Source organism: Oratosquilla oratoria, chromosome 35 (genome assembly GCF_046742065.1).
Source record: "Oratosquilla oratoria isolate Oo_2021 chromosome 35, ASM4674206v1, whole genome shotgun sequence".
Taxonomy (NCBI): Eukaryota; Metazoa; Arthropoda; class Malacostraca; order Stomatopoda; family Squillidae; genus Oratosquilla; species Oratosquilla oratoria.
Window position 1 is genome coordinate 29,160,796 of NC_134811.1, and position 14,211 is coordinate 29,175,006.

The following is a 14,211-nucleotide window of genomic DNA, read 5'->3' on the forward strand; positions in this document are numbered from 1 at the left end:
ATATTTTTAGAAGCTCCGCCATGGGATACGAACCCTGACCCGTGCGTCGATAATCACGAGGCCAAGACGCTAGCAACCATGCTACATGGTGATGGTTCAAAAGGACTGTACAAGTCCATCACTATCAACCATCACCATGTAGCATGGTTGCTAGCGTCTTGGCCTCGTGATTATCGACGCACGGGTCAGGGTTCGTATCCCATGGCGGAGCTTCTAAAAATGTCTTAAAACATACACATATGTATATATATATATATATATATATATATATATATAATAATAATAAAAGGTTTATTTCCATTACAGTGGTACACTGACAATAATACATTGCAAAAGTTGATTAAAGATATAAGACTTGGAATATATACATGGTGGAAGTTTACAATGAGTTGATTATGTGCACAATAGATGGGATGGCACTGTTTTTGTAGCGGTCAGTCCTTGGCGCTTTGATTGGTATGAGTCTATTTCTGTGTCTAGTGGCGTGGCGAGTTGGTGTGTGTGTGTGTGTGTGTGTGTGTGTGTGTGTGTGTGTGTGTGTGTGTGTGTGGATGCAAAATGAGATTGTATGAAAGGGAGTTTGTACCAACAGCACTATATGAGGCAGACCTGAAATTTAAGAGAGGAGAAATTTAAATATGTTTGAGATGAAATGTCTGAGAAGTATGGTAGGGGATACTAGGCTGGATAGAGTGAGAAATGGGGAAGTGAGGAGGAGAGCAGGGGTGGAAAAGGAGATGGGAAATGGGGTCGATGCAAGAGTATTGGGATGGTTTGGACACATGGAAAGAATAAGTAAAGAAAGATTAGTAAAACAGGTGTGAAACGCAGAGGTGGAGGAAGTGAATATGAGGGGGCGACCCAGGATGAGATGGATGGATGAGGTGAAAGGGACGTTGGGCAGGAGTGGGGTGTCTCTAAAGTAGGGAAGGGAGAAGGCGGGAGATAGGGGTGAGTGGAGAATGGATGTGTAAGAGTATAGAATGGAGTGGGTGGGGGATGGGGAGTTAAGGCATGGTTATGTAAGAATGATATTTAGACACAGCCCGAAGGGATTTCTCCCCGTCTGCTCTTTTTCTGCACGAGGGGATAGAGAAGCGCGGGGGGGGGGGGTCGCCGAATTAATGGAGCGGCCTTGCTGTGGATGATTGTCTTGGTGCATTGCTTCAGACCCAGAGCGGGATACAGGGGCTGGCCCGTTATCCATGGGGAGCTAAGGTGAAAGGGAGATGGTGGATGGGAGTGGAATGGGTGGGTATATGCCTGTTGACTACGGATACCCCCCTGGTATGGGAGAAAAAAACCTTGCTGTATACAGTAGATGGATATTTGAAAATACACAAGTTATTCAAAATGCGTTACGACACTGCTTTCACGAAGATTTTTTTTTCCTTTAAATTGTTTTTACTCGTTGGTGTTGATTTATGTAAACACTGTCTGCACCTAAGAGTAAACAAATAAATAAATAGATAAATGAATGAATAAATAAATAAATAAATAAATAAACGTTTGTCCAGCATATCGCTGCTTCCTCCCGAGGTGTGCCGAGAAGTCGATTTACATCGGAAAGAAAAGTAACATGACAAGTCTACTGACTCGACCTATTGCATATATTACATTAAATCTGTCTCTGCACCATGACTGGCACTTCGTGAGCCTCCTCATGGTCATATCAATAGCTTTCTTTCCAAATGGGAAGCAGCTATTCAGACTGGTTTCTCCAGGATGCTGTTGTTATTTACAAGTTTGGTTGACCTAAAGGCAATCGGTGACAATACTATTCGACGCAGTTCATTTAGGTTTTGCAGCCAACAGATACAACTCCAAACCTGGTCCCCTCAGGAATATAGTCACGGGACAATCGCACAGGTAGTGGTGCAGGTCGTCCGGGGCGTGACGATGCAGACGTTTTTTTTCCCAAATGCTGAAAGGGTTTTGGAACATGGCGACTATGACGTCATCACGCGGGAAGCCAGCCACAATACTGAAATATGAAAACGAGTGTAAAAATCTGCAAAAAAAATTGTTTCTTTAAAAACGGTATTCAACTGGAAATTAGTCATATTTTTCGTTTTATAACTGCAACATGTGACTTTATTTTTCAATGTTTAACATGACTTAACATATCAATAATTTCAACCCAGCCCTCTTTGAATTTTACTTACCTGAGCTGAAAGGTTCTACGATATTATTTTTTCCATAGGTTCAGCCAACAGTGCACAGCTTGGAACGCCAAGCTGCCACCTTGGACCTGTGTGCTAAGACAGCCAGGGTAAGTAGTATAAACATTTAGACGGCAGGATAGATAAGATGGGGGAGACGGAGGGAGGGGGGGATTTGGGGGTTTAGTGGAAAGAAAGAATGAAATGGAAGGAAGATAGAGATATGATAGATGTGGGGCAGACCCACTTCCTCGGTTATTTTTATAGTCTCGTGGACTGTTCTTAGTATAAACATCCTGAGACTACATTAACTTTATCGTCCTCAATATGGACGAATTGCAAAGGGTTCAGTATTGGTAAGGAGAAATATTTAATCACATAAACCTAGTAATATATTGTATTCACTGACATGTGATTCCTATTTAACTCAGTTTGCAAGAGAATAAAATAATTGCTACTGTTATGATGACATGTAAAGTGCGCCATCTGATTGAAAAGAAAACAATTTCAAAGACTTTGTCTTACTTTTTTCTTGGCTTGAGTACAATCAGTAGTTCTAAAACGGCCTTGAGATCCATTTTTTTAAATATCTACTTAAAAACTAATTTATACTGAGGTACAGAATAGAAGATTAATCAAAGACTACTACAAATTCGAACATTGGTGAAACTTAAACTGTCGCGCGCAAATTCGAACGTTGGCGAAACTAAAATTGTCGAGCTACAAATTCGAACGTTGGTAAAACTAATCGTCCTCGATAGAAATTCAAACGATGGACTAACTGTCTCTACAGTTTGTGCTTTCCAGAGAGTCCGTTCAGGGTGTGGCATCGTGACAAGTCATCGTTAGTACATGATGCCTCTCATTTCCCATCTACGTGTTATTTTATCTTTTATTCTGTATATAGCAAAAGAATATGTGCAGTACATTAGTTTTCTTAAGATTATAACAACGATTACCCGCTCCATCCCACCTCTCTCACAATATGAGGGAAAAGCTCTGTCACGTGCAATAGAATTTATTCATTTTTTTAATTCTAAAAAGTGAAACTCATTGTACTATACACCTAGCTTCCTTTACTATGTACAGAATATAATAAAACAGTTTCAAATTGCACATAGATGGGGAATAAGAGACAGAAGGCTAGAAGCATGTACTAAGTTGATTTGGCAGAATTGCCAGTAGTAAATCACGACATATGGCCCTGAACGGACCCCACCGAGCGCACAGCGCGTCTCGTTTCATACAGGTTTCCATTGTTGTATAACTAAAGATGGTAATGTTGTTTTAATCGTTTAGTAACAAGGCCTTTACCAATACAGCAAACATGTAGGGATATTCATGTTGAAATATCGCAAAACTAGTCTTTGTATTGTGGATCCACGAATTGTCAGTCAAGTTTATAATTCAGTTGGGCATCTCCACATTGGCCATTGTGGGCTCTTTCACAAAAATGTTGGTTATAATTTCTTAATTTCCAGCACCCATTGGCTACTTACTGCAGTCAATTTAGGAAGGCCACTTTTGCCCTGCATGTGCGGGCTTCCAGGGGCTACAAATGAAACCAAACCATCATTCTCCTCCCTCTGCTTCGAAGTCTATTTCCGTCCATACTCGAATTTCCCATTCAGCTTCCGACTATCCTTCGTAAACTTGTCTTGGCAAAGCCTGCTGAACGGGAAATCAGATCACTTAAGACATATTCAATACATTTTCTTAAAAATCAGTTTTGTTCACGCATATTCATTTTCAAAACTACAATGGGAATCAACATTTGTAAGCATTACTTTCGTGACAATGAATAAATAAATTTATACACGATTTAATAAATGAATTAAAATCTGAATAAGAAAATAAATATAATTACAAATACAAAAAATAATCACAATGGATCGCTAAAGTCCTAGTTTACGAATACATGTTGGCTACAACGACATCTGTTGACTGCATACAAAAACTGTTCCTTTCGAGCGAGACCCTTGGGAAAGTCCGTCGACATTTGTTGAAAATGTCCTCACAGTCGACTTGACGTCATGTAGCATACAAGACGTTGAGATTTCGAAAATGGCGATGTAATGTCAATCATAAGCACACGTTTTACATGTGCACAAAGAGACACTATGTGTGCACAGTTTGTCAACATAATAATCCAAAACAAAAGACATTTAAAATACACTATAAAATCTTAAGTAATAGATACGCACATAAATTGTGTGCATTTGCAATGGTCAATATAACATCTAAACAGGGGTAACTTAAGGTGTGTACCTGCTTTGCAAAGAACTAAACAATTTTCATTTGCTTACTTTATCCGTCCTCTTGTCGTCTTGGGCGTCGAGGGGAAAGTTTTCTCTGTCTCTGGCAAGATGGACGGCTTGGATGGGTGGGATGTTGTGCGTCGTCAGTGTTTCTTTCACACCCTCAATCCAGGTCTTCCTCGGTCTTCCTCTTGCCTTGTAACCTGACATTTTCTTATTGTACGCTTTGCTGGCAAGTTGGTGAGGTGCCATGTGTGTCAGATGTCCAAACCTCCTGATTGTTTGTCTCTGAATGTAATGGAGGACAGATGTTGTTCCCACCATTTCTCTGAACGTGGTGTTTCTGATCATGTCCCGTCTGGTCTTGTTGACGGCTCTCCTCAGACATCGCATCTCACAGGTGGTTATTTTGCGTTCTAGACTTTTGGTCAGGGTCCATGTCTCGCACTGATATGTCAAGGTGGGGATGAAGATAGAGTTAATGAGTTTGGCTTTGGTTTCAGTACGGATGTTCGGATCTTTGAGGAGTGGGGGAACCCCTCGCCCACGTCGTGGGAGGTGGAAACGGACAAAGTAGGGTATTGCTAGGTTTGGAAGATGTATGGCGCTACGGTAGCCATGAAGACCATCTTGGGTCACCCTGAAACGTCCAGACAACGGGCCTAGCAAGCCGGTGGTGGATTACCTATTGCTCAAGAAACTAAAAGGAGAATTTTCATTTGCACACAAGCAAAATTCTGTGCACGCCCCAGCAAAGATGAACAAGTAAATAAAGTAAATAAATATATAACGGAAAGAATAATAAAGTAAATACATAAATGAATAAATAAAATGGAGAGAACATTGCTCATAATCCCCCCTCCCCCTCAGTCGTGGGCATTTTACTTCTTTAGTGATAAAAACAAAACAATGTTCCATTACACACTTTGTCACACTAAAACATTTGACCAATTTTGTTTTGACTAAGGAAAGCGACACTGAAGACTATCCCACCCCCCGCTCCCACAGCTACATAAAATCGCCTACCCTTAATTAACCGTGAACCATAAAACAAACGAAATAGATGTATAATTAGGTGAATAAACGACGTCACACTGTTGAAATGGTCATTAGGTCGTTTCACACCACCCCGTCACGAGTTTATCCGTTACTTCAAGCGAAACTAATCACAGCAAATGTTCCGCCAGGAACGGTTTGGCGCCACGAGACGATGACGTCATGAAGGCTATGATGTCACGAATTGGTGACGTTACGAAGGCTATGATGACGTTATGTACATGGTGAACCGATCTTAACCAACACAACCGAGAGACAAAGCTTGATAGGATATGACGTCACATAGAGCAATGGCGAACGATGGCAGTTTCAAATGTCCTTTTCTTTCTCCTCAAGACAAGAACCTGAGTGATAGTCTAATACAATTTACTAGAACGATTATAATATTCAAGGGCGATTTTGCTTAATATGTGTACATAATGTTGTGGTTAATTGTCGGTGTGCAATAATTGTGTACATGTTCTCATGACTCGCCATGCTGTGAATCATACAATTGTGTTTTGGGTGAATAGGTGGTTGGTGAGCTGGTGACGGGTTGAGGAGTGAGTGAGTGCGTGGTTGGATATATGAGTGGTATTGTCATTATTTGAAACGATGTTAATACATTAACCACTCGCCTCCCAACTATACACGTGCCAAAGTTAATACTAGAAAATAATACTATATCAATAAAATAAATAAAAAGAAACCAAAAATATCAAGATAAACAAAAGACTTGACATTGTTTTTACCAATCTAGCATAATTTTAGCTGCTGTCTAGCATATTCCAGCTTAAGAAATCTGTCATATTCGTGTCATGGTTGTCGTTTGAATCGAAGAACGTTGACGTGGAATAGCTTGTTGATGCGGCAATAAATCTATGAAAATAATCCTGGGTCGTATTCACAGTTAGGGTCAATTAAATAATACGTGGGGAAAAAAATCGTGTGTTATTCAGGTACATGAATAAATTAATTGGCTAAACTTCACATGCTGATGGGTTATCACACTGGGCTACTTTCCCTTCAACTTCCGATAAGTCGGCGGTACGCCGCTCACCTCCAGAACTTTCTTCGCCTTGAAATCAATATGGCAAACTATTATGTTTTCACAACAAAAATACATAAAATGTCATTTGGTATGGCGGAGGAAAATAATTTTCCTCCAGCAAATCAGACTCCTCTCCCGAAAGTTGAGGGCTGCAAATCTGCTCCAACAGTCGAAGGAAAAATAGCCCAGTGTGATAACACCGTTAGACTCGGTTTCATGAGGTCATACCTCTGGCCTTGTCCCTCGGTGCCATTCTTAGCACCTTTGACATAATGTCACACTATAGTCTTTGCTCGGCTGACGAAAAAAGCTATTATGCAAATGCGCGCGCGCGTGTGTGTGCATGTGCGAGAGAGAGAGAGAGAGAGAGAAACGAGTTTCGTAAAATCCGGGCAAAATAGAACAAAATTACACAACCTACCCCACCGCATTGTAGCATATCCGACCGTTCGAGTTACCTTGTTTGCTATCATTATGACAACTTGTCCTCGCGGAAAAATAATTCCTCGATCGTGATCCCGTTGCTTGACTGATGACGGCCATTGATGGTCGTTACGGTCAATCGTGGTCAGATATCAATTAATTTTTTTTTTTAGAAAGACCCATCTATCGGGCTAGTGTTTACGCACACTGAATTGAAGACCAGGCTAGAGATCATAGTTCTGACCCTGGATGCTACAATTGGGTAAATGCAAAAACACACTAACACATTCCAGGTACCGAAGTTGAGCAAGAGGACTGGGCGTGTGCTAAGTCACTGATAGGAGTTAAGAGAGAAGTGCAGAATTCGAACCCCGATAGATTATGCAATATATGAACTGAGTTTTCGTACAGAAAGGTCATAGCCACTGATCACGGGTCCAGTACGTGATCCAAAACCAGTAATAAAAAAAAAAACATGCTTTCTTCTTGACACACGCGCACGAATGGAGAGAAGGGAATGGAAGGGTAGCAAGTGAATGCATGAAATGTTGAAATTACTGAGACTTCAGGACAACAGTATATAAACATGCTTAAATGAGAAAACAAACATAAAAAGAATCGCTTTTGTATAATCCCTGTATCATATATTGTGCCAAATATCTAGTCATTTTTTCATCATAATTTGCACAATGGAGACCAGTGTTTGAATCCTACGTCCACTTGCCCTGGATGTCCTAGCGCAATGATTCTAACCTGTGGGCAGTGGCAAGAATTTTGGGGGACAAGGCCCCCCTGTTACAAATTATATATTTCTATATAATGTAAGAGAGGCAAAGGGAAACACGAATAGAACAAGTTTATTTTTTAACTAGTTTCGCACTGTGGGTGCTTCTTCAGAATGTTTTCTTTCTGAAGAAGCACCACAGTGCGAAACTAGTCAAAGAATAAACTCCTGTTTGATTTGTTTTCCCTCTGCCTCTCTCACCTCACAACCTGTCAGAGTGTCTTCACTTTACATTATGTACTGTAGTGACTTTAGTTAAGTGTATCACAAAAATCTATCAATTATAAAATAATTATGATTGTCAACTTTGTAATGAAGCAAAGGGTTTCTTTTCATAATTTTTTCTTACCCTTTTTTGGCGGGGTGGGATTTGGGAGGAAAACGAAGGGCGAGAATGGAGTGAAAAAAGGTTGAGAATCCCTATCTTAGCCCACTGGGCAATGGTGACGATCCTAGTGGTAGATAAGAACATTCTGGTTCGAGTTCCTTATCAGTTCACTTTAACTTTGGAAAGATTAGAGAACAAAAGCTCCTCAGTAGTTCCATTCAAAAATTGAAATTGAAACGCCAATTTAATATCTTCTTATCAGCCACTACTCCCACAGAAACGTGGCGACTAGACATCGAAGCCATACATTGACATTATGGAAATATGTGGAAACAATGAAAATCGAATTCAACAAGATTCGGAAACGATGAACTGTTTAGCAACATTTGTGAAGAAAATCTGTCATGTCCAAATGAGCTGACTAAACCAGTTGTGTTCTTTCATACACAATAGACATTTTATAGTTTCGTTCTGAATTTCAATACACTTTCAGGTCAGGGTGGAAAAGCTCAATGATAGGCCATATTCATCACAATTTTTATTCATATCTATAGAAAATATATAAAACTATATACAAACATTTGTACATTTCGCCAACCAAACAGGCCATTGAAACAGAAGGTAACAAATTAAGAACCAATCTTTTTTTCTTCTTTTTAAACTGAAGAGAGGGGTAAGCTTTGAACATATTTTGCAATTAAAAAGGGAAGGAACAAAAAACTGTTTGCACCATAAAAATATACTACATACTTTTTTTACTCTGTCTCTTTTATAACCTAAGATATTGTATTTCATATAAAACAATTGTACATATCTTTTTTTAGCACAATAAATAATTATTTCAACTGATAAAGCAGGAGCTCTGTTATCCAAAGCTGTAAGAACACAGCTGCAGCAAAAATTGTATACTTGGCTTTCTATGCTCTCTCCACCAATCACCATCCAGTCCTTTCTAGCTTTCCAGTCTCCTCTGTTTCTGCACCAACACAAATAGTCCGCTTCACTACACCACTTCAAGATGTCTTTTAGAACCATATTCGGTTTGACACATTATGTAACCTTAACCTTTATCACCTCTCCACATCTGTCCTTTTGTTTCTTTGTCTTTTTCTGCATTATGTCAACTCGTGTCTTTCCACCTCGATGTTGCTAAGGATTATCGCATAACTACAGTTACTGTACAGGCAAAGGGGGCTTGCTACTGAACACTACATACACTTAAGCACAACATTGTTCACTATTTTATTAACATCTATCATTACTTTAGAAAAACACTGTTCCACAAAGACAATGTACACAGCACTTGTACCATTGGGCTTTCTACCACTATCGAGTTCTTGGTAGGTTTAGACTCGAAAGGTTCAATGTTGTATTAGGGTACCGGTCACATCGTCAGATTAACGTAATGATAGGTTCATGTCACAGGTACCATTGTGAATAATTTTGGAGAAAAAAAAATAGAACAAGGTTACAGGGAGTCAAGAAGGAAAAGCGAAGTCCCCTTTTAAGTGTTGCTCCCCCGCCCCTTGAAATAGGTTTGCCCTAAGCTCCACGATCCCTACCGAGGCAGGTTGAGAGTCTTCGCTGGCCCTAGAGACAGCACGTCACTGACACCCCACTGCTGAAGGTTCATTTGTCCGTTACGAATGTTCTCAAGCGTGAGGATGGGCACGCCTATAATCCCCCCACCGCGGTTCTGCAAGTTGGACAGAGGGAGGAAGTTTCTGATACCGAAAGCTGCCATCCGTTGCAGATTGCTGGCGTTCCTCAAGTCAACCACGGGGATGGCGAGGTCCCCAGGAGACATGTACAGCTGATGGAACTGCTGGTAGTGGTGGTGCTGCGCCTTCTGCGTCGAGAAACCCGCCGTGCACAAGTGACACTTGTAGGGCATACGGGCCTGCTGCTGCTGCTGGTGCACACGACTGTGCTCGTGGAGTAGCGCCTGCGTCGGGAAGGTGCGGTCACAGTACTGACACTGAATGCGGTTGGAATGTGTTCCTGAAGAAGGCAGGTCTTGCGTTAGGTCGACAGTGGGAGGTCGCGGCGGACGCTCCACGTGGTTCTGTTGCATGCTATTACTGCTTCGGGAGGGCGGGGCCTGGGGAACCGCGAACCCATCGCGGTCCCTCTCCCGCTCACGGTTCACGGGCGGGTGGACCGAAATCCCCGAACCCAAGTTGAGTTCGGACGCCGTCGGGATTCGGCGGTTCCCGTCCTGCCCGTCGCCCTTCTCACCGTTGGCGGCCGCCGTAACAGTGATCCCCCGGGACGCCAGCAGGTTGGCTACCGTCCCTGCGTCCGGGCCGCCCTTCTCCCGATTCCCGTGCTCCTTGTTCCCACCGGACCCCCGGACGCTCAGCGTGATCGAGTCGCTGAGGTGGATGGTCGAGTCGGTGGTGGTGGGGCCACCGCTCTGGTTGCTCCCTCCTCCTCCACCACCACCACTACCTCCTCCTCCTCTCGAGCTACCCTCGCGAGAGCCCCCCTGCACGTTGGAGATGACCGGCAAGCCATCGTTCCGGTTGGCCACTGCGATGATCTGGCATTCGTTGTCCTTCTGCCGCGACGGGACATTGATGTCTTCGCGACGCATCTGCTTGCTCGGCGACTGCCCCTGCGTCCCCGAGGACATGCCCCGCTTCATCCCAAGGGTCCCCTGCCCCTGCTGGCTGCCGTACATGCTCTGCTGGGGCATCCGCTGGAGGGGCGGGAGCATGGACCCACGGCCTCCGGGAGCAGGCATGAGCGGCGGCGGCATGATCGAACTCGACGGCGGACGGCCGGGTCCTCTCGCCTGGTACTGCATCCCCGTCTGCATCAGCCCCGCTTGGTGGAGGGGCGGGCGACCCACATGGCCCATGAGAGGAGGTCGTCCTCGCACTCGCGGCGGCGGGCTGGGCCTGTAGGGCACGGCGACGCTCGGGGGCAGCGATGCGCGGATGGGCCCCGAATTGCTGACACTCGTCAGGCCCGAGTAAGTGTTGTTGGCATAGCCGGGGCCCTGCTGCCACTGCTGCCCATACCGCTGCATCATGGCGTTCATGGGCAGCTGCGTGGACGAGCCCGTCGCGGTCGCCGAGGCCATGAGATTGTTGGCGATGGTTATTCGCGGCGAAGCCTGCTGCTGTTGCTGCTGCTGTTGCTGACCTTGCTGCTGGTCTTGCGACTGCAGCTGGAGGTTGTGCGCCTGCTGTTGTGCTTGCATGGGCTGCGGCGAGGACTGCTGGTTTTGGTGCAGCGGAGACGTCGAGGCGATGGGTGGCGTCTGGCCCGAGGGCAGGTGCGGGGAGGAGGATTGCTGCCCTGTGGGACTCGTGAGAGGGCTGGTGGCCAGCGCCCGGAAGGACGTGTCGGTGGGCGGAGATGAGCTCTGGGCGCCCATGGAGGGCGTGGGCGTGCCCGAGTTGGATCCTCTCGAGCTGGCCTGGCCGGGTGTCCCAGGGTTGCTGTTATGGGGGGAACTTCCTTGACTAGGTCGTCTTTCGCCGCTTCCCTGGCTCGAGTTATTCAAGTACTCCAGTTCGGAGAGCAGGTCGCTCGACACGCCCGCGGAGGACGACTGTTGCTGTTGTTGTTGGCCGTCGGGGGTCTGTTTGTCCTGGGAGAAGGAGTCGTTGAGGCAGAGCTGCTCGAAGCTGCCCTGCCGCTCCCCCTCGGCCTCTGCCTCAGAGGCGTCCAGGGCCTGGCCGCTCGAGTTCCCGTCGTGGCCGAGAACCGCCTGGCTGAAGAGCCCATCCCTGGAATGCTGGATGACCGACGACGACGTAGGCGTGGGCTCCGGGGAGGGCGTCGAATGCGTTTGATCTGCAGCCGGGGGCACGTCGCTACTCACGCTGTACTCTCTGTCCAGACTACTACTGCTATTGCTGTTGCTATTGCTGCTCCCCTCGGCGCTGGCGGGTCCTCCGCCGCCCATCCAGACGCCGGCGTCCGTGCTGGTGCCGTCTGCCGTCGCTCCCGCCATGGCCGCTGCGATGCGCGGAGCCGAGTCGTAGTCCTGAAACCACTCTTCGTTTCCGCTGAAAGACTCAAACTGGGGCTGGTAGGACGAAGGAGGGGCGTCGCTGGGCGTCGCCTCTCCGAAAGCGTAATTGTTGCCTTCGGCGTCCTTGGCGCTTCCTTCTGCAGGTACCTCGCCAGCAGGGAACTCTGCAGCATCTGCGGCTCCTTCTTCGCCGCCAGCTACGTTCTCCTCGCACTCCTCCTGCTGTTGCGGCGGCGGCTGCTGCTGCTGCTGCTGCTGCTGCTGCTGGCCTTCTCCTCCTTCACCGACCTCGCTAATGCTCTCCAACGGGTACTGCTCAGCGTCCTGCTCGCTGTTCTCATTGAAGTGCTCACTCTCCACAGGAGTCTCAGGTTCGTTAGTCCGGTTCGCTTCCTCACTGTTACTCCCTTCGTCTGCTGGTTCTCCTTCGTTCGACACAACACTCGACCTCTCGTTGCTGTAGGCCTCCTCACTGCCGGCATGCTCTTCCTCCTCACCACTTTGTACTTGCGCTTCATTGGCAAATGTGGCTGGAGTCTCTTCACTATCCACCGGAGGACTACTGCTGGACTCTGGCTGATAACTCATGCCCCCACTGCTCACTATCTTCACCTTCTTCTTCTTACGTCCCCTGCCCGACCCCACCTTGGAGATTCGAAGGGTGAGCTTCAGACTATTAGGGTTGGCCCTAGGAAGGGCAACGTTGTGCTCGTTGATAACGGCCTGGCTCAGACGGAGGACGACCACTTCCAGCCGCTTCTCGCCAATGTGCCCGCGGTGGTGCTTTTCGAACTCGTCCCAGGTGGCGAAGCGGGCAACGCTGCACACCTGGCACTTGAGTTCGGGGTAGTAGACGAAATCCTTGCGCTTCTTATAGATGCGCTTCTTGACAACCTGGTGGAGCTCGCCGCCGCTACCCTTCTGGGCGTTCGGCGGCTTAGCGGTTTTCTTCGGCGGGGCCTTGGGCGCCGCCTTGGGCGCTTTGGGAGCCTTCGGAGCCTTGGGGACCTTGGGGGTCTTTTGCTTGGCGAGAAGCGCTGCCGAGAAAGTCGAGGCAGCCTGCTGAGGCGCGGTGAGGACCTGCCTCAGGAGCTGGGAAGATAAGTGTGGTGCCGATGGCAGGAACTGTGACGCGAGGGACTGGAACAAGGATGACGAATAGGGATGTCGGTACAACTGCGAGGCGAGCGCCGAAGAGACCGCCGTAGGTAACCTCGCAGGAGGGACCTGCTGCTGCTGCTGTCGGACGGGCCCTCTCAGGGGCGCCTGCTTGGCCTGCTCCTTGACCTGCTGCGGCGAAGGGATCGGGACTTGTTGTGTGGAGGCGACGATCTGGGTAGAGGAGACGGGACGTGCCGACGAGACAACCTGGGTCGTGGCGACCTGGGCTGACGTGTAATACTGAGTCTGGTTGTGGAACTGACTTTGACGTTGCGAAGAGTAGTTGGTCGAGGACGCGGCAGCGTTATGACCCTCTAGACGGTAGGCTGAGGCGTGTTGGGTACTGAAGTGCTGCTGGCGGATGTGCGCGTACAGGAGCTCTGAGTTGTAAAACCTGGCCAGGCACAGACGGCATTCGTGGGCCAGCTTGGGGTGGAAGATGAAGTAGTGGTCACGCAGGAGATCCCCATCCTTGAAGACGGTCCGGCAAGACTGACACTCGAAGTGCTGCCAAGGCTGAAGAAGTGGCGGCTCCTGAGGCGGCGTCGCTGTGGCAGGCGACGGCGGCAGATCCAAACCCGAGGCCGCGGAGGAAGAGGGAGCTACCTGTCCTCCTGGGACGTAGTAACTGCTACTGGCCGCACCTCCTCCGACGTAGACGTTCTTCGGGTTCGAGGTCGTGTAGCTGGCACTCCCGCCGTAGTCCTGGCCGCTGCTAGTGCCTTCGCCCTCACCACTTCCACTGTAACCACCGGTATCTGCGCCGTAATTACATGTACTTCCCCCGCCGTATCCAGTGTCGTTCTCGACAGCGTAGCTACTGCTTCCGGTACTGTAGCCACTACTGCTGCTGCTACTGGTGCTGCTGTTGCTACTGCTCCCACCGTTGTAACCGCTACTACTGCTGCTGCTTCCGAAGTAGTTGCCACCGCTTCCCGAGCTATAGCTGCTACTGACTTCGGTTGTACTCGGCTGAAGTGAGGCTGCTTGTGCGGTGAAGCCGGGGGCCAAGTATAAGTCT

At 47.2% G+C, this 14,211-nt stretch overlaps 1 protein-coding gene across 7 annotated transcripts in view; it reads right to left on the reverse strand.

The window, feature by feature from the left end:
* Positions 1-8,566: 8,566 nt before the first annotated feature.
* Positions 8,567-14,211, reverse strand: part of LOC143018627 (uncharacterized) — a 171,696-nt gene continuing 166,051 nt past the window's right edge. For all 7 annotated transcript variants that reach the window (XM_076174160.1, XM_076174161.1, XM_076174159.1 and 4 more), the window contains one exon: positions 8,567-14,209. In XM_076174160.1, coding sequence (XP_076030275.1) covers positions 9,600-14,209 — 4,610 coding nt within the window. In that variant the 3' untranslated portion in view covers positions 8,567-9,599. The remainder of the gene's footprint in view (positions 14,210-14,211) is intronic.